The 25150-nt window shown below is 48.7% G+C and overlaps 2 protein-coding genes across 2 annotated transcripts; both read left to right on the forward strand.

Moving 5' to 3' along the window:
• Positions 1 to 588: 588 nt before the first annotated feature.
• Positions 589 to 19931, forward strand: LOC144119595 (uncharacterized). Its single transcript, XM_077652171.1, has 14 exons — positions 589 to 631; positions 2049 to 2164; positions 4359 to 4508; positions 5308 to 5616; positions 6440 to 6571; positions 8171 to 8292; positions 8667 to 8906; positions 10751 to 10997; positions 14363 to 14630; positions 15353 to 15410; positions 16356 to 16481; positions 16734 to 16838; positions 18535 to 18619; positions 19860 to 19931. Exons 1-14 carry the CDS (start codon positions 589 to 591, stop codon positions 19929 to 19931), a joined length of 2073 nt encoding a protein of 690 aa, XP_077508297.1.
• Positions 19751 to 24809, forward strand: LOC144118431 (putative transporter B0285.6). The gene is made up of 5 exons (XM_077651369.1): positions 19751 to 19822; positions 20204 to 20444; positions 21444 to 21602; positions 22778 to 22912; positions 24605 to 24809. Exons 2-5 carry the CDS (start codon positions 20283 to 20285, stop codon positions 24740 to 24742), a joined length of 594 nt encoding a protein of 197 aa, XP_077507495.1. The 5' UTR covers positions 19751 to 19822; positions 20204 to 20282; the 3' UTR covers positions 24743 to 24809.
• Positions 24810 to 25150: the final 341 nt, after the last annotated feature.

The following is a 25150-nucleotide window of genomic DNA, read 5'->3' on the forward strand; positions in this document are numbered from 1 at the left end:
CAATACTAGCAAGCCAGAGGCACGTTCCTTCGGCCAACTTCTCCCCTTTCCTGCGTTAAATTATTCTCACTCTCCACTGGTCAATCAGTAAGTCAACGTATGTTCAGAAGACGATGTGGCTCCCTCCGCCGGCACCCGGCTGCTGCGTCTCAGCCATCATGTCACCCACCGCGGCCGCTCAAGATCAATACTGGCGACCAACACAGCCATGCCGATGAAACGAACAACTCAGCTTTTCCTACCGCTCATTCTCCTCTCTCTAAACGGCGGACTAAACACTCATTCCTCCCTTCCTCTCACCATTGCTCACAGAAGCCTCGCAAAGGCAGCTAAGTGAATGAAAACGTGGTTAGCAGCAACAATCGTTCCGTCATGTTCCGAGCTGGTACCAAAACATTTGCTAGCAAAACATTGGTGGGCGTTTATTCTACGCCCTTTGCGGAGAAGAGGAAGTCGAAGAAGGGGAATCTCTCACGCGCCTCGCTCGCACAGTGCAACGTTTCACGTCCGCGGTGCCTTTGCCGCCTCTCGTCCTGAAGGAGCTACACTTACAGTTTCCGGCCGCGTTCACCCGACTTCAAGAGTTTCATGGCCGCCTGGAGCAGGGAAGGTAGCCACACATCCCTCAGCGGTGAGTCACTGAACACTGCGGGCTAACACGGCCGAGATGGCGCAGCGGGCCAGTCTTGCAGCGGCGGCGCAGGCTCAGGTTCTACATGCGAGGCTTCATGCGATCAGTGCTCGGCAGCGGCGACTGCGTTTCGCTGGTGGAGAAGTATCAGTGTGTCACGAGTACTGAGACTTGCGCTCCAGGTGACGTTTACTGAATTAAGGACAATGACCTCTCCCATTGTCTCCCAGCCTTGTCCCGCACCAGCCGCGGCGACTCTATGCGGTACTTACTCTCATCTCAGTTTAGTAAGGCTGGCAATACACGCTTGGGGGTCTGTGCATGACTTCGTCTTTTTCACGAAGTCATCTGAGCTTCTCACCTGAGAGTGCCACGTCAGCTGCGCTTCTCTGCCTGAATATCTACTACATTATCCTAACATATCAAAAGTTACCGGTTCTCTCACCCAGAATAAATTTTTAGTGATTTTTCCAGGATACTCAGAGTTTGGTGCCAGTTGCGATCTCAAGGCTGTCAGCGTACGAGAAATTAGCTCAGGGCCCTCCGTTACTGTGTATTCCGCAATACATCTTTAATATGCAAAAACGGGTAAATTAAACGGCGTTCTCGCATCATCTGAATGAATGAATGAATGAATGAATGAATGAATGAATGAAATCTTTATTGCAAGGGGGGGGGGGGAGGATGGCTCTCGGCCGCTGTTGAAGAATTAAAATGCTCTTGATGCGGCAGATGCACCACGTCGAACATGGCATGCGGTACTGCGTGCTTTACAAACGAATTCAGCGGTGAGCGAAGCCAACATGGCTGATTTCGAAAGGTTAAGGTTGAGATTAAGAGCAGAGCCTATGTATCACGAAATTACTGCACCAAAATCGCCATTTGTGCTAGTCGATAGCGGTCAATGGTAAATTTGTCACTTTTAAAATACCGTCGCGTCATCCTGGTTGGCTCAAATCGCCGTAGCATCTACAGTGCGGCAAACTAGTTGAGATGAAGACAGTGAATGCTATACGGCGTACTATAGTGACCATCCCGGCCACGCAGTTTTTAGGTTTTCTTCGCAACTTTTCAGAAGTGGCGTAAGAAAGGCATCTGAAATGCCGCACGGTGACAGTCCCTCCTGGACGGCGTATAATTTAGACGAATTAAAAGCGGATAAGCGATGTTTTTTTTTCGGAGCGGAGTACCTTTCCTCCGACGATTATTGAGCCGAAAGCGTTAAGAAAACAAAAGCAAGGCCGCAGACGTATTAAAGAAGCGAACAGTCGCAGAAACCAAGGATTGCATAGGGGAATTTTTTAAATTAGTAATGTAATTATTTAAGACTGAAAGATAAATATAACAGTCGAATCGGGGAAGCCGCACGTGGACTGCCGTCAGAAGAACGTATGTGTGTTAAACCGTGGTTGCGCAGAGCTCAGCCGTCGTTGGAGCTCGTCGAGGCCGGAGGTGCAGAGTCGCCACACATCGGGCCTGCTCGGCTACCTGATGCCGTTCTACCTGTGCCCCGTACTCTACCCCGGCACAAAGGTACGGGGCCGCTTCCTACGATGGGTGTCACCAGGAGGAGTTAATGCCCCTAGGGCGAAAGCAATGACCGCCTTCCAGTCGTCGTGGCGGACAATAAGGCAACGACTCTTCATATACTATACTCCTTTTTCGCAGACTAGATTCATGGCTTACTAATTTGGTAGCGTAAAAATTTCCAGTGATGCAGATTGCTGGTCACTGGCCAAAGTCAAAAGATGAAAAGATGTTTCGGGAGCACTACGGCTCCCTTGTTCACTATGCTGGTCACTGGCCAAAGTCAAAACATGAAAAGACGTTTCGGGAGCACTACGGCTCCCTTGTTCACTATCGATAGTGAACAAGGGAGCCCTAGTGCTGGTCACTGGCCAAAGTAAAAAGATGAAAAGACGTTTCGGGAGCACTACGGCTCCCTTGTTCACTGTCACTGGCCAAAGTCAAAAGATGAAAAGACGTTTCGGGAGCATTACGGCTCCCTTGTTCACTATCGATAGTGAACAAGGGAGCCGTAGTGCTCCCGAAACGTCTTTTCATCTTTTGACTTTAGTGAACAAGGGAGCCGTAGTGCTCCCGAAACGTCTTTTCATCTTTTGACTTTGGCCAGTGACCAGCAATCTGCATCACCATGATTCCTGACCAGACGGTATGCCGTCAAACCCTTGACTACATCTTTCCAGTATAGCCGCTTTTACCGTGAAACAGAAAATTCGAGGCATAGCTAGATCTGCACCGCATTCAAGTCGGGGTTGCTCAAAAGGAAAAAAGGCTTGCACAAGTAATTTCAAAGTTTGAGCAGGTAGTCTTCAGTTTTGCACCTTTTCCGTGGAAACATTCTTTCAAGAAATACTGTGCTGGCCAGACTCCTGCAGTCGGCTATCACTGTGCCATGATGCTGCTGCATATGGTTAGTTTAGCCCCACATTTTCTCCGCGTCACCCACTAGTAAAGAAATGTCTCTGAAACCTGAACAAACGCGACGTAGACAGCAAGGTCGATACGCTGTCCGGAGACGAACTGTCTTGGTGATGGCTGCATTTGCGGCCAGGCAAAAGATGATAAATAAGTCTGGCTAACGTCATGTCATTTTCTTAAATGGAAACTGAGCTCGAATTGAAGGTGGCCTGCATTGAGAAACTACAGAATACTAACTACTAATTAGTAGTTAACAGACCACTCTTACCGAAAACGGAGCTTTTATAAGGTAGAAGCGAGCAGTAAAACTATGTAGAGGTGGCAACATCACCGGCCGTTTTCAAAACTATATTGCATGCGTCGTTTTTCTCGCGGATCTTAGAGGCTATTCTACAGCGCCATTCACTTAAAAACCAGTCCTTTCTCAATGTGGACGTGACGAGTTTGAATCGAGCGGAGGGGAATGAATTAACTTTTCTCACCCCTAAATGAGTTTTTTTGCTGCCGGAAAAACGTTAACATATCGAGAAAGAGCCAGAGGATAATATTTTACAAATAACAATAACTGGATGGAGTTGCACTCAGTGTCCTTCTAAGACCCTCATTTGCGAGCTATCTCGACATCATGTTTAGGCAAAAACTTTTTGCATAAGTGTAGGAAATCTTCTGCCGCTCCCCCAACCGATAAATTTTCTGTGGACCGCCCCTCAACCAGTTTTTCTACGAGAAAGAGGAAAACATTATGTAACTAGGCTTCTCCCAGATTTGCTTACAAATCGTCCCCTGAATGTGCCTGTTGTGTTTCTTGCCGCTATTCGCTTTTTTTCTCTCTCGGTAGACTCCGTCAGCGTACCGTGTACCATGGTACCGTTACCGGAGTACCGGGAGCCCGCGCGCTGCCGGCGCGCATGAAAAGGTCGTCTTGAGGGCACCAGATGGCGCCAGGTACCCGCCAGCTGCGCGTATGCCTGCCACATAGGAGTCAATCAGCGCGACCGCACTTGCGGTCGCGCTGATTGGCCCCTATTGGCTTAGTATTTCGGTGACGGTAACACGGTATGCTAGTTAAACAACATGCTCTAGATTTATTGTGGCTAGCGCAAATGCGCATTAGACATACACAGGACGAATAACCAAAAGGGCAAGCATTTGTCGTCTCGATTGTTTCTTCGATGTATGTCGTGTTTGCGCTAGCGACCTGTTAAGCTGTGATGGACCAGTTAACAGACCCAACAACGGAGTCTCTTAATAAGCCATCGCCAATGAAAAGTTCTCATCGGTCCAGGAGAGCAAGTGCTTCTACTGCGTCCTGCTGATGATGTCCTGGTGGATGCTGCGCGCCATGCCCAAGGCTGTCGTGGCCTTCCTGCCGGCCATCGTGCTGCCCCTGCTGGGCATCATGGGCCCTGAGCAGGTGGCCTCCAGCTACCTATCGGTATATATACCACCCTGCACGCGCGATGCTGACCTTCTGCGCTCAAAACGGGGCCGTCGTCGTACGCCGAGACTGAAAACTCCCGCATTTGCCTGTTTGTTAAGGGTTCTACCAAGAAAACGCCTTGTCGGGTTACATGTCGTCTGGGTCACCAGTATCTATGTGACACTTCACTCAGTACCATGCGAGCACCATAAACCCCACAGGACACACAGTTTCTATATGGCTCTACCGTTACCATATGGCCCGGGGCACAAGTATCATACGACCTTTGACTTGGCTCTTCGATGGAAGGTTTTAGGACGTCGCAACGGTAGCTGTAGGGCGAGCTCACCCAGCAGAGAACTGGAAAGTCTGGGGTCATTTTTTTTTTGCCGTAGCATACTGCGACTTCATCTGAAACGGATGACGTGAGTTGACTCTTCGCATCAATGTCAAGAAGGCTACGTTTGTTGGTGCACAAATGTGGTACACACGATACCGCTACTAAAATAAGGTGGGGGTGAGACAGCCTCCTGTTAACCTGGAGTGTTTAGGAGAAGCGGATAGCACATCGCACATGACAAGCGCTATCGTCTAAACATCTGTAAGGTTCGTGAAGCTGCTGCGAAAATTCTCGGCACCATGAGGGAAGTTTTATGGTCCTTCCGTCTGGGACAAGCTCGAAAGGAGCTGTGTCGACGACTCAGGCGTCCTATTCGGTGCTGGCGTCAAGCAAACACAATGCGCGGGATGGTCGGAATTGTCAGGAGCTCTGCTTTTGCTAGCTACACGTACTTGACGACCCTTCGCGTGCCAGGTGGACGTCCTGACGGCGGCGCTGCTGCTCTGGCTGGTGCTGGTGGGAGACGAGACGTTGACCATCCGGCGACTGAGCTACGCGCTAGTCGGCCGCTTCGGGGGTCGCGCCAGGCCCGTGCTGGCGCTGCTGACGGCCGCCACCTTCGTGGCGTCGCTGGTGCTCCCCCAGAGCCTGGTCGCCGTCGTGGTCACATGCCTCGCTGAGCGGGTCTGCAACTTCGTGCACGACGAGGGCCTCCAGGACCCCCAGCGCTGCCTGGAGAGCGCCGTCGCCAACGACGAATGGGCGGGCCGCCCTTCCTGTGAGGTGCGCCCGCCGCCGCCGCATCAGCAGGCGTAGCACAGCACGTTTCGGGCTGCCCATATGCTATAGTGCGAAGGAACGCTCGACGCAATGATACCAATGCGCTGTAGCCATTGGCGCCGATGTGATATCATCGTGGCGTCACCGACCAATCAAGGACGGGCATGCCATGCGGACAGCTTTGATAATTCAGCCGCTAATTCGCTGCTGCGGGCTGTAACTCCCCAAAACCTGCCATACTGCAAACATTCAGTATGTGGGCTGTCGTAGTGACAGCGTGGTAGCAGGGCCGTTGTATCACCCTGTACCCTTTGAGCAAAGTAGCTCTGTGAGACAAGAAGCCATATCTCTAAACGCGTTTTCTTTAGTATCGGTTCATGTTGACACCTGTGCGCTAGTCAATGAAGAATGCTTATAACAAGGCAGCTGAGCCGCTTGCCGTTTCTGCAGCCGATCGCAGGAAAAAGTCTCGGGATACCTGAGGCCACATACGTGAATCCTTTCTTTAGTGGTATGTGTATGCCACCACTATAACAATCTGCCTCGAACTGATCAGGAAGATGGATAAAAAAGTTTATGAAACTCGTTCTTGCTTTTTGTGCACCTCTAGTTCAGCTCTAAGTGGTAGGCTGGGCTTCCGCCTGTGCTGCCTCTAATGTGAAAACTTGTGGACGATGCACGCTCACCACTCATCTATCGTGCATTTATTCTCATGGGTCTTGGAATGGCAGGAATCACCCTCGAGTTCACGCGGCTGTAAGGCCTAAGCAGATATAATGACTCTTCGTGACAACCTGTCGCTGTTGCCACAACCTCATTATTGAAGGTTGACACCCTGCTGCTTTACGAGGAACTGGCAGTGGCACTGTGGAAGCGTCATCGAGCTGGCCTCCGAGATCCTGACCCAGAGGAATACTGCGGGGTTTCGGACAAGCCCGCCGACGGTCCTGATTCCAGGGTCAGTACTGCAGCAAAGAACAGCCGCAAGGGTAGAAGAAAAAAAACTACCATATGCCGCCATTTTACTTTCTTATCAGTTAATTTTCTTCCATAAAGTGTTTACACTACTTATTTTTCCACTGGTCAACAGCATACAATTTTAAAAGATATCATATGCCTCCCTTGGTTTAGGTGACTGTTAATTGGCTTCCATAATGTATGTATTACAGTAAAACAGCTCTACCCCTCGCTACAGCATGGAAATCGGTCTCTTGACATCGCATGGCTGCGCTGAGGGGAATGAACAAGCGTGTACAACTATACAGCGTGAATAATCAACGTCATAACTATCCCGGTTACATGCACTACAGTCAGTGATGGGAAGGCTCGGAAAAAAACCACGAGAATTTTGTATAAAAAGAACTTTTTTTACAGGCTTTTTCTCGAGAGGTGGAAAACAGAAAAAAAGGACATCATCCAGAGGGCCCGTAAATAAGGTATTGAGCAAATATTCCAGCAAACATTCAAAATGGAATGGACGGCTGTGTGAAAAAATTAAACACGAAAAAGTCCGCTTCACTTTGTTTCAATTCAAGAGTAATTCGTGGTTCAGCCATTACACCAGGTGTGCCTTGACAGTTAGTAAGGAAGGGCTAAACGACAAACCTTGCATGGTTTGTCGTTTTTAAAATTTGAAAGCTGAATTTTTTAATCAGCTCCTATTTATTTCTGCGCTACCGCATTCCTATACCTAATGAAAAATCCGCTTCCTCAAGAAAAATAAAGAGCTCGTAGTCCATTTTTGGTTTTCGCAATGTTACGGCACTTTTTTTCTCATCCAACAGGAGGGACTGTATACTCTCCTGTATTGTAACGTGTGTAGACACCACGTGAGAGTTATTCTTTAAAAAAAATATTAGTTCGAAAGCACTAAAAACCACTAGCACAGCACTAGCAAAGCACTAGCAAAGCTGAAAAACCCGAGGTACCTGTGAAGCCTCAACCTCTGACCTTTGACGAAGCGTGGAATGGCATTAACTTGAGATTGTTTCCTCACCCATGCTGCTCTCTTCTTATCTTGTGCCGCTAACTCTCTCATTTACCGTTCGATGACACGCAGCGCGGACTGCATATATGTGTACAGTGCAAAATACAATGATTGCGTACTTTTTTCTCGAGGGATATTGTAAGCCGCTATTCATGTTCTGACAGTTCTTCTGTGGATGCACTTCAAATCGCCTGGTCCGTAACCTACCGGCTCTCCCTTACAAAAATTTCTTTAGACAGTCTATAGGCTGCCTATAAACTTCTATCTATAAAGTCTACAAACTCTTTATAGACAAACCCCAGAGATCAGTCCATAGGCGATACAAATCCTATAGACAGTCTATAGACAATCTATAGATTTATGGCCATACGCTTTTAGTAGACTTTTGTCTATAGACAGTCTATATATAGGCTATGAATAGAGAAAAATAAATATCTATAGGAAGGCAATAGAGCCTATAAGAAGTCTGTAGACTGCCTATAGACCATTTTTTAAAGGGCTAGCCGTTTGTACCGAGCATGAGATATGCAGACCGGCGCTCTTCAGTGACGCATGCACATGCGCGTGCAGCTTTTGAATGCGGCGGCCCTGAGGCGCAAGGCATCCATCCTGAAACATCCCACCAGGATCATCGGCGCCACCTCGCCTCGCCGCATCTCCATGCTTACAAGCAACGATGACAGCACGCCAAGGTATTTACACGACATTTTAGTACTGAATCTACGCTGACCTAGCTAGCTGCTTGACTTCGATTTTCGGCTTCACTCCCGAAGCGGCTGAACAGTTTGGAAAGCGATATGACATCTTTATGCAGCCAGTTCGTGCACAGCCGGGTCCAGCAATGCAGCTGCGTAGTTCTGCTCATAGCAAATAATGTTCGCAATTCGTTCGGCGACACCGAACTGCGCATTATGGAACCGTCGGCACTGGGTTAGTCGGTACTGAATCGCAGAACTAACTGCCGCAGAAATATAAGTGTGAAAGCACTGTGCCGATGGGTGAACCCCGAGCAAGATCTTGGATGTTGCCAGTCGATGCTGCAGCCTTTGGTGCCCTACACTCACAGAACAGCGCCTTCTGTTCGCACCAGCGGCCCGAGGTTTGCGAAACTGCCGGCCGAAGACCAGCGACAGCCCGAGGCCAAGCAGCAGTCGGGGGACCACAAGCCGAGCGGCAAGCTGATCCGCGCTAAGCGGCGCCGCCAGTCGTTCGCCGACAAGCCGCACGTGTTTCGGGACAGCGAACGACGCCACGTGCCACAGGACCAGCTGCCAGAGGAGAACGGCAGCCAATCCTCGTTCGTCAGGTGAATAGGCTGCCTGCTCCGCTTCTGATGCTGTAGTCGGATACGACTCGAGAACAAAGCGGCTTCTCTCCAATGAAGGACCCACTTCCAGCCAATGGCGTCGGCCGATTCTCATGAACCTGCTAGAGTGACAATGCTGCGTGGTGACTATACCCAACCATGGAATGAGGGGACTGTCCCCTTTCATCGGCCACTCATTGCGTTGTCACGCTAAGAGGCTCATGGGAATCGGCCGACGCCATTGGCTGGAATGGGGTGCTTTGACGGGGAAAAGCCGCTTCATTCCTGAAGTGTATCCGACTATAGCACCGCGTGCAGACGGCATTGGAAGCACTCTTAAAGTCTCGGGGGCTCCCTCACTGTCATTATTCTTCAGGTACCGCGGGGTCCGAAGTCAGCCGTTTTTAGCAGAATGGGCAATCTTTGCTGTAAGCATTGTCAGTGATGATAGCTTTACCGTTTTTGCCAAAATTAACCATACTGATAGGACGGCGGGAATAGTGGGCTGACGAAGGAGAAGCGGCGCTGCGGTCACCAGTCCTGCTTGGTTATGAAGATGACCTGCGTGGTGTCAACGCGTGCCATCTCTGTACTCCTATGGAAAATGTCTCCTGGCAGCGTGAGAAGAGCTAAAGGCTAAAAGGAGTCTGGTTAATTCCATTAAAAATGGTACTACATGATACTGCAGAACTACTTTTGGGACTATGCACTCTCTTCTCCTTAGCGCATCATTTGCGCGCTAAAAGACAAGTATGTTAAACTACATTTACAGTCTACCTCTATTCGTCAGTGTCTCTTAATTCTTACTGGGGAGTAGCGCACTTTCGGTACTGCTTCTGGGTGTTGCGCCCTGTCAGCTGTTTGCTCGGTCGAGTCTGCACAGAGTCGCGCTCTAACTAGAAAATGGTTCGATCAATCCTCTGCGCCATGAAGACTTCATAAAGTTAGTAGAGAATAAACTAAGCAACAAATTGATAGCTGATAGCTGAGTAGGACAATGAAGCGAACATGCTCTATCTGGTAAAACCGCTCCTGGGCGAATGGAAATCATGTACGCACCCATTACAGTTTGCAGAAATAGTTTAATGCCGTCCTCGCTTTGGCCACACACACCTTACACACAGCTTCATAGTCGAGAAAAAAAGCCAGACCTCTATGCGAAGCATGTGGAGGCGTAATCAAAGTAAACCCCTACTTATGTGCATGTGCAAAGCTTGAGAAACTGCGAAAAAAACATTCACATAAGGAGGGGTTTACTTGAGAAACTGCGAAAAAAACATTTACCCGCCGCGGTGGCTCATTGGTTAGGGCGCTCGACTACTGATCCGGAGTTCCCGGGCTCGAACCCGACCGCGGCGGCTGCGTTTTTATGGAGGAAAAACGCTAAGGCGCCCGTGTGCTGTGCGATTTCAGTGCACGTTAAAGATCCCCAGGTGGTCGAAATTATTCCGGAGCCCTCCACTACGGCACCTCTTCCTTCTTTCACCCCCTCCTTTATCCCTTCCCTTACGGCGCGGTTCAGGTGTCCAACGATATATGAGACAGATACTGCGCCATTTCCTTTCCACCAAAAACCAATTATTATTATTAAAAACATTCCACTGTATTTTACACATAGCCCTTCCCACATTCAGGCTTTCGAACTAGCTGCAACTTTGATAAGCTTTATTTATTTTAATGTAACATTAAAATTTCTTAACCTTGTGTTTGGTACGTGGCAGCCATAGCCGTTTATGCGTCGTAAAATCCAACAGAACAAAATTCTGAGCGTTTGCGTATTTTAATCTCACCCGTTGCACGTGAATTCTCTTGCATCGACTCCCGCATTTTTCTCCTCCGGGCAGCCCATGGTCACAACCACCAACACGAGCCGTTTTCGCCCATCAGCCGCGGCGCATAGCGCTCGCCGCGCCCCGTGCGTCGGCAGATTCAACTGTCGCTGGCGGTGCGGGGCCTCCTCATCCGCTACCGAGAGGTGGGGCCAAACCGTTCAGTCCGATGAGCACGCTGTCGCCGAACTCAAGACCACCGCTGACCGGAAGCAGAGCTAGCATCGGCTCAGCAGGCTCATCGTACGACTCGATGGTCCAGGTGCGGTCTGGCAGCAGATGTACTAAAATCTGCAATATTGTGCTGAACTGGGCGATTTGGAATGGCTTGAGAGTTAGAATTTAACGAGAACAGACAAGGACACAGCACTTGTGTGTGCATTGCCCTTGTTCTCATCCTTGTCTGTTCTAATTACGAAGATGTGTATATAGGCTCTGGACAGTGTTTGAACTAAATGCCACTCACACCCAAGAAAAAAAGGAAAATTCACACTTTCTCACCTTATCACTTTTTCGTCTTTGGGGCGAGGATGTGACACACCTACCGAGTAACGCTGATGGCGACGTAACTCTAAAACGACAGAATCGCTTTCTCGCCCTGCCGTCACGTTTCGCGACTTATCCGCTTGGCCATGACCGCATGCGCAGTGCCTAAAGCAGTACCGTCGCTATAACATGCTGATTAGAAGTGAATATGAAAGTGATATACTGAGTCTATAGTGAAAGCAGGTGACCAGACTCCCCACGCTCACCATCTCCACATTTTGCGAACCATGATGACAGCCTCGTGATAACACCTTGGCAACGCCTCTTGATAGCCAGCCATTACTCTATAAGACCAAACACAGGAAGCACTAAGATGACAGCAGTGATCTTTTCAGATGTCTTGAAGTATCTCTTCAGATGTCTTGATGATGTCTTGAAGTAGTCTCCTTGGCTGCACGAGCATTGCCCGTTCGGTTTAGGGTCGCGCTGCAGAACCCTCCAGACGTTATGCCTATTGGCCCAAGGAATCCTTTCCTTGTCTTATTTCCATCACTGTAGCACCTAACTTTATCGTACACGGAAGCTTCTTAAGTGCACTCACCAACAAACATGGCCTCCGGGCAACAGCAGCAGCAGCTCATATTGTTCAGGGACTCTTTGGCGTTCTGAGTTCGTCCGTGCAGGCACTTTCGCAGGAGCTCTGGAGCTGCAAGTGCCTAAAAGACTAATTTGATGCTGGTCATCACTGAGTTTGGAAGTGCAATCTTGTGGTTATAAGCGGCATAAAATGAGGCGTCATGGACGGTACCAATTTTTTCGGCGCTTGCTCTCGTGGGAGAACAATGACTGCGTTCAGAATTCACTCCCAACCAAACAATTGCCGCAAAACTTACGGCGTTAAGCCCACTCGGCATAGATTCGCTGTCCACGTAGTCGGACGGCAGAAAGAAAAGAGTCCAAAACTTGTGGAGTCAGGCACTGATTATAAATACGCGTGTACGGGAGGACGGATGGACGGACAGACGGACAGACCCTTTAAATCAGGTGGCGGTGACGCCACCTAGCCGTGATTCGCAGAATTTCACTCTTGCCTTGATTCTAGCCACTATTGAGATAACCCACGCTCAGTTATTTCTAACAGTTAAAAATCTATTCGTCCTCCACTGTATTTAACCCCCAGTGCTTTGAATAAATCAACCCTGTTGCTTTCAACTATAGTGTGAAGTTCTTTAGCCGTTTCCTCGAAGAACTCGGAATGTCATCTGCCTGCAAAAATAGAAAATGTAAGAGAAACAATTGGGGTTTGATGCCCCAGCGGCCAGTGCCGACGAAGGAGAAAAATCAGACGGAAGACGAAGCTGAGGAAGTTCAGTTTGGCGCTTACTAACTCTTGACTACTGAGCTGCGCTGTGCTAACAAAGATACTGCCGTCCACATTTATTGTTTGATTTGCGTCTATACAAAACTAACTTATCAAGACATTTAAGAAAAAGAAAAGGTTTTAGTTTTACGCGCCAATAGTTCAATGCAAACAAAGCCTCCTACTGAGTGCCTGTCATTAAGTTTTCCTCCTGGTACCTGTGGCCGCAGGTACGCATGCGCGTCACCTCCTTTCTGCCGCAATAAAAGATGTGAATCGCTTGCTTAAAACATACAAACTACATGGGGCCTTGAATGTGAAAACATTGCGCACTACTGCTGTTTCCATTGGTGCGTTTGTGCAACTTAGCTCGCGGTGGTCACCAAACCGCACACTATGGAGGTCCGTGGGTTAATGCCCGTATATATAGAGAATTGGTCATTTTCTACTTAACATTCATAGATAGCGGCAAGTCCTCATACCACTACCAGCGCAGTGGAGCAGCGGTTAAGCGATGCGCCACTGCAGCACTGGTAGGTTGCTGCTCTTGACACAGCCACCGTTAGGGATTGTGCGACCCATGTTCCTCTTCCTGAGCAACTTCTCGCGCAACTGGCGTGCCGCTCATCCGAACTTACCCGAGCTTCCTCCTATTGGCTGCAGCTTGCGCGGCGGCCTCTGAACTTACCCGAGCTTCCTCCTATTGGCTGCAGCTTGCGCGGCGCTCCTCCGAACTTACCCGAGCTTCTTCCTATTGGCTGCAGCTTGCGCGGCGCTCCTCCGAACTTACTCGAGCTTCCTCCTATTGGCTGCAGCTTGCGCGGCACTCTCCTCAGAACTTACCCGAGCTTCCTCCTATTGACTGCAGCTTGCGCGACGCTCTCCTCAGAACTTACCCGAGCTTCCTCCTATTGACTGCAGCTTGCGCGACGCTCTCTTCAGAACTTACCCGAGCTTCCTCCTATTGACTGCAGCTTGCGCGACGCTCTCCTCCGAACTTACCCGAGCTTCCTCCTATTGGCTGCAGCTTGCGCGGCGCTCTCCTCCGAACTTACCCGAGCTTCCTTCTATTGGCTGCAGCTTGTGCGACGCTCCTCCGAACTTACCCGAGCTTCCTCCTATTGGCTGCAGCTTGCGCGGCGCTCCTCCGAACTTACCCGAGCTTCCTCCTATTGGCTGCAGCTTGTGCGACGCTCCTGTGAACTTACCCGAGCTTCCTCCTGTTGGCTGCAGCTTGCGCGACGCTCCTGTGAACTTACCCGAGCTTCCTCCTATTGGCTGCAGCTTGCGCGACGCTCTCCTCCGAACTTACCCGAGCTTCCTCCTATTGGCTGCAGCTTGCGCGACGCTCCTGTGAACTTACCCGAGCTTCCTCCTATTGGCTGCAGCTTGCGCGACGCTTTCCTCCGAACTTACCCGAGCTTCCTCCTATTGGCTGCAGCTTGCGCGACGCTCTCCTCCGAACTTACCCGAGCTTCCTCCTATTGGCTGCAGCTTGCGCGGCGCTCCTTCGAACTTAGCCGAGCTTACCCAAGTTACCGAGTAACTCGGGTAAGCTCAGGTAAGTGTCCACACTTTCTGTTAACGCCACGCGTGAGCCAAGGAATGCTTGCGCATTAAACGTTTAGTCCAGCGCGTGGTGTGTCGTTTTCGTCTTGGTGCCTTCCTCTGTAAGCGTTGTGTATTCCATCATGACTCATGGTGACATTCTTTTACCCAGATACCGATGACGTTTGTTCTCGAGACAATGTCCGCATCTTCGCATCTCTCTGCCCCTCCAGGCGGCTCACGCAACCCCGAGGCTGCGGGCACAGCTGGAGGCCTCGCTTCGCCCCGTGGCTGGTGGGGGCCGCGCTGCCATCACAGGCCCTGTGCTGCCGGCTCCGCAACCCGAGGAGGGAGGTGGTCGTCGCCCGCTAGGGGCACGACAGCCTCGCATCCTGATCCGCCACCAGAACCAGGTGGTGCTGCCCGGCCGCGAGTCTCCCAAGCGCGCTGGCGAGTTCCAGCGCTTCCGCGGTCGGGACCGCTCCTTCGTGACCGCCGTGCGTAAGTGCCCGCAGAAGAAGCGTCTTGCTACGAGCGCTCCTGAAAGCTACGAGAAAAAAGAAAAGCCTAGCTGGCTTTTCGGCGGCTGAAAGTGTCGAAGTGCTGTACTGAAGCCACCAAGGACAGCTCATACCCCCGCCCGTGTGGGTGACATGACCACTGAGGGCCCATTTGTCTTAAGGGCACCAATATTATATACCATATACCATATACCATATACCATACCATACCATACCATACCTTAGGAGGGACTTTAATTAGTACAGGAGAGGCATAACTCTCCTGTATTCATTGAAGCCTCTCCTCTACTCATATCGTACCATACCACCATACCATACCAACCACACCATACCATTTCATACCACACCATTCCATACCATATTACACCCTGTATCATATGCCATACCATACAACACCATATCATACAATAATACCGTACTGTATCATACCACAACCTATACCATATACCATACAATACAATACCATATTTATTTATTTTTACCTCAAGGGCCCACCAGGGGGCATTACATGAGGGGTAATGCTCCCCCATGTAACGTTGCAATTACTGCAGTTGCAGTTGTCGCAGTTGCATATACCACATATGATATACCGTATCATGATGGCAAGCCATACCTGCTTCAATTTCAGGAGATTAATATTGTGCTGGTACAACGCAAAACCAAATGGTTGGTGATATTTTTGTTATATCTCTTGCGTTTCAGTGTCGTCGTTACATTCCAAGCCTCCAGACAACGAAGACGAGGACCCCGAAGAACTGCGGTAAGGGACAAGACCCCGAGCATGAATCCCCCACGCGGGCTCTTGGAAATGAAAATCTGTCGAATGGACACGCTAAGTGCGATGGCACTTTTACAGCAAAAGGACCCAAACTTTGCAATACCGACGGACGAATCCCTGTAGATAGTACAACCATACGGAGAGGCAGAATCGCTTCGAAAGCTATTAGATTATATGGTCTGAGTACTTCCTAGTTCCACAAGAAAAAAACACGAGGAAGCGATCCATATTACTCTTCGTGTCGCCGAGCTGTACAAACCGGAACTTCGTCTTGTTTTCGTTTCTTATGATCCCACAGGAACGTTAAGCACGTGCCTATGCCATGGTCGGGAGATGTTTGCTATGGTGTTTATTGGCGCAAACATATCTAAACCGCACTGACACGCGTTGTAAATAAATATGCTGGAACACTGCATGTAGACTGGAACATTAATCTAATCCTTCATTTTTACTACTGGTGCAATTGTTTTCGTTACTAAAATCATCTCTGTCAACGCCGTCTACTCCACAGCTCAGCTGGCATGTCATCAGTCGCGCCTGTATCAAAACCCATACTACTTCCTTCCTCTTTTCAATCGAGCTATGACGATTCGTGAAGATTTTTGTCCAGCGGGGAATTAGAGACTCAGCTGAAGCCAAATTTTACTTCGCCAGATTTGGAGCACCACACGGTTGTTGCCGTTACCTGGAATTCGGGACAAGTGCTTCTATAGTTTTCTTGACAGCCACAACGTGGCGCATAGGTTTGAGCATTAAAAATAGCGCGTTGACGTCACTAATGATTACTTACGTGGGAGTAGATGTGTTACCTTTTACGACGGCCCGGTGTGTCGGTTAGTTTCGCTAATGCGTTGAGAAAATTTGCACGTATGTCGGGGCCTCTCTGCTTGCTGGCATTGACCCAGTGCGCCCTGGTTGGTGGTGCAGGCTGCAGCGCCACCAGAAAGTGCTGGCAGCGCTCTGCATGTGTGGCAACATGACCAGCGTGGCGGGCAGCATCGCCAGCTACTGGTTCATGCCGGCTGCCGAAGCCATCGCCGCCGTCATGGACAGGTATACCTTAGCACGAGGCTCACGCCGATTTGTCAAAACCAAAACACTGACTCTGCAGCACCGCGCTGTTTTTGCAGTGTTCATGTTTTTGAAGTTTTGCATTGCAGTTCAAGAACTTGGAACATTACACACGCATTCAGTGAAACATTTACAGACGCGACCCTCATGACTGAAAGTGGCTGCTGCGCTAGCTTCCTGCCGCGCATGCTTTGTGTTAATATGACACCTCTCTCGCAACTTTGTGGTGCGCAGCTCGTCTCTCTCGTTCTGGAGCTGGACGCTGATCACGCTCCCGGTGTCACTGGCTGCGTCGGCGCTCTCCTCCGTCTGCGTCTACTACGGAAGCCTGCACGCCAGGTGCGTTTATTTATAGAGCGCTGTATGGTAGTGATGGTGGTAAATGTGCTAGACTTGGCACCCACTTAAGTGAATGAATGGCCCGGCGTGAGCAACGCGCAACGTCAGACATAAATGCGCAGCCTCCCAGGGGTCGTACAGAAGAGTAAAAAAATATAGAGGACGCTTAAGCTTCGCCTTTAAGATCAGGACGTGACAGCGTGTTGCAAGCATTGCCAAGTAATCCACGGAAGGGCACGCCATCGTCCTTCGATGCGACCCCTTGCCCGGACGATTTAAGGAAAGGAAACATATCTTGGTGGACACCCGAACCGCGCCGCAAGGCAAGGAAAATGAAAATAAATTTTTTAAGGAAAGGAAAGGACGCTGTCTCACATATCTCAGTGGACACCGGAACCGGGCCGTAAGGGAAGGAAATTGAAATTAAAATTAGTTTTAAGAAAAGGAAATGACGTCTGTCTCACAATTCTTGCTGGACACCCGTACCGCGCCATAAGGGAAGGAAAATTCCTTCCCTTACGGCGCGGTTCAGGTGTCCACCGAGATGCGCCATTTTTCGCTCACGGCCAAAAACGCCGACGACACCGCTTTTCTTTTATCCCCTCCCTTACGGCGCGGTTCAGGTGTCCAACGATATATGAAACAGATACTGCGCCATTTCATTTCCCTCCAAAGCCAATTATATAACACCGGCTTTTCTGCGACACGAGCTCCTTAACGCTGTCGCGTTAAAAAACGCGTCTTTGCGAGTGTTGCGAGTGCGTGCAGAACGGCATACCATCGGCGCCTGCACCGTGCTTACCAACCCGTGGCCACATCCATAGGCAGGCAGTGTGTAGGCGTCGAGGCAGTGTTGCCTGTACGCTCAAATGTACAGCGAAGAATGTGGCGACGTACAGGGTGCGCTACTTACATAGTGCTGGCGACATGTTGTGCGAACACTGTTCACGTAGTCGAAAAAGCCTCGAACTCGTGTTCTCCAAAACCTCGAGTTTCGCTACTTCCAGAGCGCGCTCTGTATTTCGAGCACCTAATTTTTATCCACGTGAGCACCATAACTACCCTTCTACTTCAATTTATTGGACGAATTGCGGTAGACGGTGCTTTATAGGGAGCTGTACTTGGGAAAGATCTCATCGAATATAAACTCCAATTATTCCTATACTAGGAGTACTCTGCGAATGTATTCATAACGCAATACAACGTAGCCACGGAAGATAGAAATACCATGAAACGAGTTGAAGTTGTCCTTTGTCGGTACATTACCGTGTGCTAATGAAAAAAGAGACTACCTTCACTATGTGTTGTTAGTGGCTATTTATTAATAAAATAACAATGGAAGGACAAGATATTGCTAGCCATGGCATCTGCCATCTGAACCTGAAGCATCTGAGCTGCGACTAGCGGGAATAAAGGGACAGGGAGAGGACAGGGAGAGGAAAAGAAAGGATATGGGTAGGTGGTAATAAACACTATGTACAAATAAATAATATGGCGATAAATGCGGGATGCTGCGCCGCGCATGATTGGAGTAATCAGTGCAGGGGCGTGTAAACGCTTGGTGGGACTTTTTTTGAGCTAAAAGGGAAAAAAAAGAAATGTAATGTAGGTATCGCTACACTACACCTGTCACACATGTATGTGGAAGTTTGGCAGGCGATTATAATAAGCACTGCTTTCCGGTTTTCGCTTTCAGTGATAACCAGCTCAACGCACAAGCAGAACGGATCATTTGCTGCTACGCGAAGCTGAGGCTGAACAGACTGGAAAAATATAAGCAAGTGCCACTTTTATTTTGTTCTCGTTTCGATTTAAAAGCAGAACATTTTTGTCGGGGGTTCTTGCCGATAGCTACAGCGTACCCTGCTTGTGAGTTTGAATCAGTTAATATTAGAATTCAGGGCTCTGTAACAACTGTGGAACATCCATGTGGCATCATTACTGGAGAATGGGAGCTTGAAACGGCGGAGGTGAGAAAAACCTGGCATGTAGCTATAATATCCACTGGTGGTTAAAAGGAATACAGAAATTACAATGCCATACAGGTGTTGTAGAAGCTGAAGCCTGGCTTCTCAATGCCGTCAGGATTTGCAGCCTGGACGATGGGTTGACCTAAAGCCTTCCGCTGCGAGCGGCTTTTATGAGACGACAGTGTACAGTACCCAAGCAACACAGGTCATTTACCCAATATTGCAACTGGATGGTCCCATCCTGGTCCGTCGTAGGGCCAGCTTTGCAAATACAGTTCCAATGTTGGGCTAATTTCTTGTGCTGCTTGGGAAGTGGGTGGAAGTAAGATCGCTGCGCCCAGCCTCCTCTTGTTCCGAAGCTTGCCGCTCTGCATGGGGGCGCTATCTGACGAAGCCTTTCTGCTGTCGAAACCAGCGGCACGGGATAATACTTTTTTTCCTAAATTTTCTTCTTAGTTCCAAAATAATTTTTGTCGAAACCAGCGCACTCGGTCGGTCTCGGCAGCAGGAGGACTTTTGCCCACGGTTGCACCGAAGCACATCCTTTTATTTTTCATACAAAGACTGCGGCTTGCTTTTGTAAGCACGACCTCATCTAACGGAAATGAGGTTTGTTTGTAGAAACATGTTCGTCATCAATTCAATGACGTTTTTACTGCACTCAGTAACTACGTAACCAGGTAACTGCTGTGTCCGATCTATTGCACTGAAACGTAATCTCCACGTATAACCTTATACGAGCTAGAGTTTGTAAACGTAAGGAACGCTCCAATATGGCAGTGAGCATTTCAGAACGAACTGCTTCCACATGCGAATGGTATCCGTTTGACAACATTTCAGTAAATGTTAGCAGGCGACTGAACGACCTTTCGCACGTTCTCGCCTTTTTCTGCAAGTCTACTCCGACTTATACCACCATTTTTTCTTGGGCTCCAGGATCTTCGAACTAATAATTCTGCTGTTTTGGATTGGATACTCTGGAATTACCCTCGGCTGCCGGTTCATACAAAGGCAGTAAGTGTGCGTTTTTTCTTTCGCTTACATTTTTTAGCACACTGATTACTATAGACGGATACAACTCAAGAAAGAACTGTCAGACGCCACTCAAAGGAGTCCCTTCTGAAAACGGCGTCAACCGATTTTCATGACGCCGCGGTTAATCCGAAAAACCCGTGGTCAGTTCCCTTCAATCCCCTACCCCCTGCGATGTCACGGTAGCTGCACGGTTCAAGGGGATTAACAACGAGTTCATGAGAATCGGTGTACACCATTGGCTGAAGAGGCTCCTTTGAGGGCATTTGCCGCTATGTTCTTGAGTTGTATATGTCTATAGGTCTTTCACCTTTGCTACTTCCTACGTCGCGAGGCTGAGCAGTATAGTTTCGATATGCGCAGGGACCTGAGCACGTGCTTCCTCGGCGGCATCGTACTGCTGGCGTCGGCGTTGCCCCGGGCCGTAAACAGACCGGCGAGGATGCCGAGCCCGGGCCAGTTCCGGGACAACGTGGACGTGGACGGTGACGATACGCCGGACTTCCGGCCTGCCGAGCCCGGTTTCGCTTCCCGTGCGAACAGGCTGCCCTGGGGAACCATCGTCATCTACGGCGCCACCTCGGTCCTCACCAGGGTCGCCGAGGTCCGTCCGCTCCCATGCACTCACCTGATAAAAGTCTCGCGATGTAGCAAGTTTTTAAGTAGAGTACTATCGCGCTCAATATGAGTTGCAACGCGCCGTCATCGACCGGAGCTGGCTCCCTCGTCTACATCCTCCAACAATCGCTCGGAATTCTGGGCAGAACTGCCATTCCAGGAAACGATCACACTCCCTCTCAGGAAACAGCTTGCTATAACTGAAATGCATTCTATTTGACTGCGGTACTCTACTGCATCCCAACTACCATCGATAAGTTCGTTATATATTTCCTGTTATTGGCCCACAATCAAATAGAATGCATTTCAGTTATACCAAGCTGTTTCCTGAGAGGGAGTGTGGTCGTTTCCTGGAATGGCAGTTCTTCCCAGAATTCCGAGTGATTGTTGGAGGATGTAGACGAGGGAGCCAGCTCCGGTCGATGACGGCGCGTTGCAACTCATATTGAGCGCGATAGTACGTCTTTGATCCCTGAATGGACGCATTTTTTTTTTACTGCACAATATTGTGGATAAATTTTTGTCCACGATGGGTGCATACGATGGGGACCACCGGTGAAGCTGCCCGCAGGTTCGAGGGTATCAAAATTAGCGCTATAAATAGCACAGAATTTCGAGATCTGCAGATTACGCGCGGTGCGTTCTTTACTTTTGTGTGGCGCGACTAATCGCAAGTTCGTACTGTAAAAACTCTTCCGGGGTTTGCTATATTCCTTTAATTTTGAAAACCCATACATCGTCCAACCTGTGCGGTTAAGGTGTAGCGAGCAAGACAAACCGGAAACTGGTCTGAAATCATATCATGGCATCTGCTGAGACTGTGATTTCTGGGTCTGTTTTCGCGTTCTGCTTTCATTGGTGCGGCCGTTAAGGCTAGCCCGTGCTGGAAGAGACTCCCTTGGAACAACAAGAGAAACACCTGAACGGCACAATCACTGTTTACTAACGAGGCTTATTCGGTTGTCTTCCCGCTCGTGGTCCGCAGAACACGGGCCTGGCCCAGGTGGCGTTCGACAACCAGTTCTGGAGCCAGCAGTCTGACCTGGTCAAGCAGGTTCTGCTCACCATCGCCTCGTCGCTCATGGCCGAGTTCATGACCGCGGCCGCACTGTGCAACGCCATTCTGCCCATCGTCATCAATCTCGTCAGTTGCACCTCCGTAGACATAATTGTAGCTGTTCACATCCCTGCATACGTGTCTCCGGTCGATATCAGGCCTAGCAAAAACCACACTCCTTATAACTTAGATCTGCTGCAAGTAGAACACTGTTGGTATGAATGCCTTCCTTCTGCCATTTTTATCTTTGACGCCTCAAGTTTGAAAATTACCTGGACAAACTTTCGTACAGTTACGTAGTGCGCATTTGGTGGTCACAGGAAGAAGAGGGAAGGCGGGGCCCTTGCCCTCCCCCTCCCCCCATTCTGCCAAAGAATTAGCAGGAGATCGGAAAGAGGAATGGGGAGACGTAAGGCGGGGGGGGGGGGGGGGGGGCTCGTTGCATCTCATTTAACAACACTGTTAAAGGACAAGGCGTGCAGGCTAAGTCATTTTAATGCGTCTCATACAAATGTGACGGAAGAGAATTCCGGCCTGCGCTTGTCGACTGCAACAGGCTCCACACCGGTGCCGCATCGCGGTCTATATACTCGTGTTTTTTTTTTATTGCCAGTCCATATTGTCTTCCAGAATACAGAATCCCTGCACAGGATGAAATATGGAAGATGAGGATGACAAGGAGGAGGAAGTGTTATGAACCCTTAAAAAACTTCTTTAGACAGTATATACACTGTCTATAGACTTCTGTCTATAAAGTCTATACACTTTCTATATACAAACCCTAGAGAACAGTCTATAGGCGATACAAATCCCAGACAGTCTATAGACAGTCTATAAATTTAGGCCACACACTTTTAGTAGACTTTTGTCTATAGACAGTCTATAGGCTATGAATAGACAAAAAGAAATATATATAGGAAGGCAATATAGGGTATATAAGTAGTCTATAGACCATTTTTGTAAGGGAAGAAATGAAAAACGCTGATTGAAAGAATGAAGTATTCCTTGTAAGATCCAGTGGGCAGGGTCAGCAGTCTAATCGCGTGGCTCATAATTCATGTTGTTGGTCCACATTGTTGACATATATATATATATATATATATATATATATATATATATATATATATATATATATATATATATATATATATATATATATATATATATATATATATATATATATATATATATATATATATATATATATATATATATATATATATATATATATATGCAAACGCTTGTCCTGGGCGCCTTTGCAGTCCACGGGCACGGAGCACGACGCCCTGTACTTCGGTCTGCCCGTGGCGGTGGGCGCCTCGGTGAACACCATCCTGCCGGTCTCGCTCCCTCTGGTCATGCTGCACGACATGGCGCCGGTCACGCGTAAGCAGTTGGTGAGGGCACCCTCTTGCACACGCGTCAAGTGAGACGGTTTCACCGGCTGTCCTGCTTCGTGTTCGCAAATGCTTTGTCGAAGGCTTTCTTGTTTAAGCAGGAGTTTGTACAACAGCGTCCACCCGCCACGGTGGCTCAGTGGTTAGGGCGCTCGACTACTGATCCGGAGTTCCCGGGTTCGAACCAGACCGCGGCGGCTGCGTTTTTATGGAGGAAAAACGCTAAGGCGCCCGTGTGCTGTGCGATGTCAGTGCACGTTAAAGATCCCCAGGTGGTGGAAATTATTCCGGAGCCCTTCACTACGGCACCTCTCTCTTCCTTTCTTCTTTCACTCCCTCCTTTACCCTTCCCTTACGGCGCAGTTCAGGTGTCCAACGATATATGAGACAGATACTGCGCCATTTCCTTTTCCCCGAAAAACCAATTATATATATATAACAGCGTCCTAAATGTCAGAAGCTGTGCGGTAACGTCAGAACAGCTAATAATAATAATAATAATAATAATAATAATAATAATAATAATAATAATAATAATAATAATAATAATAATAATAATAATAATATTAATAATATTAATAATAATAATAATAATAATAATAATAATAATAATAATTGGCTTTTGGGGGAAAGGAAATGGCGCAGTATCTGTCTCATATATCGTTGGACACCTGAACCGCGCCATAAGGGAAGGGATAAAGGAGGGAGTGAAAGAAGAGAGGAACAATGAGGTCCCGTAGTGGAGGGCTCCGGAATAATTTCGACCACCTGGGGATCTTTAACGTGCACTGACATACATACATACATCTTTATTTTTCCAGAAGACAACTGGATGGTCTCTTGGGCTAAAAGCTACACAAAAGCTTGACGAGGCCCAAGAGACCATTACAAGGCAGCAGCGTAAAGAATAGAAACATAATAGATAGATCAACAGCTAGTCTCCATCGAAATTCTAGAGGCCCGTGTATACTGTGCGATGTGAGTGCACGGGAAAGAACCCCAGGTGGTCGAAATTTCCGCAGTCCTTCATTACGGCGTCCCTCATAGCCTTAGTCGTTTTGGGACGTTAAGTCCCCGTAAACCATAACCATTCAAAAATGATTTTGTCCAGAATAGTTGTTTATTCCTGCTGGCGGAGCGAATCCGCAGCGAATCCCTATGGAGCAGTGAGCCGTCTACATGGCATCGACGCGAGAAAAAAAAAAGTCTCGCTGCGACTCTGTCGCACCCGTGTAAACAGCGCTCTAGTATCTGCCAGAACGGAACGCGCGGTGAAACTAGATATCGGGTTGATAAGGCGGTCACCGAAGAAGAGGAGGGAGAGGTGGGGGAGCAGCTGACAAAGTTGTCAGCATCCCCATCAGCCATGGGCACTCTTTAGTTCTATGGGGCTATGCACTTCATAGCTCTTAAAGTGTCAAGAGTTTTTATGTGTAATGCCGGTGCACGATAGGTATTAAACGTTCAGTTTAACGAGAATTAGTCTTAGGACTCAACTAGATTTTGTTAGAGTGCAACGGCCTGCGGTACACAAGGTCCTATTACAGTATGTTTATACTTTCAAATGTGTTTCGGCATATTTTTCGAACAACTAATGCTACCTGTTCTCCACTGAACTGAAACTTAAAAAGTGACTCCCCATTATAATTTATGTCGCACATGCGTATATTCATGCCTCTCGTACCCTTGCAGATTCTGACCGGCGCCTTCGTGAAGACTGTGGTGGTGGCCAGCATTCTCCTGTCCATGAACACCACGGGCGAATACGTTTTATACAGCGCCAGACAATTTAACAACACCGAGACACTGGACACTTTCAGACTTGGGTGAACCATTTGAGCGAAGCAGCAGCGCACACCTACCGGCCAGGAGAAGCAAGAACTTGGCGTAGGTGCGCCATCGATACTGCTTTAACCTTTCCACCTAAGCGTGGAAATCAATCTACTAAAGAAAGTAAAAAGAAAGAAAGAATGATCTGCGACGTTTCAACAGTTGTGTCAAGCATTGCTACAGAAGCAACAGCGGCATGTGACAACACTAAACCGTCAACCATCGGTGCGTCGGTAATTGGATAGTAACAACATCGAACGACAAATATAGCTTTCGAAGCGAGTAAATACGTGTTTTTGACACCAGGAACACTCGTGTGCGCCGCAGGTGAGTCTTGACTAAATTCACCTTTGCCTGTGGCGCGCCGTTAATTCGCGCCGAAATTTCGTAGAGGGGAACTTGGCGCTG

This window comes from Amblyomma americanum, chromosome 2 (assembly GCF_052857255.1).
Source record: "Amblyomma americanum isolate KBUSLIRL-KWMA chromosome 2, ASM5285725v1, whole genome shotgun sequence".
In the NCBI taxonomy this organism is placed as follows: domain Eukaryota; kingdom Metazoa; phylum Arthropoda; class Arachnida; order Ixodida; family Ixodidae; genus Amblyomma; species Amblyomma americanum.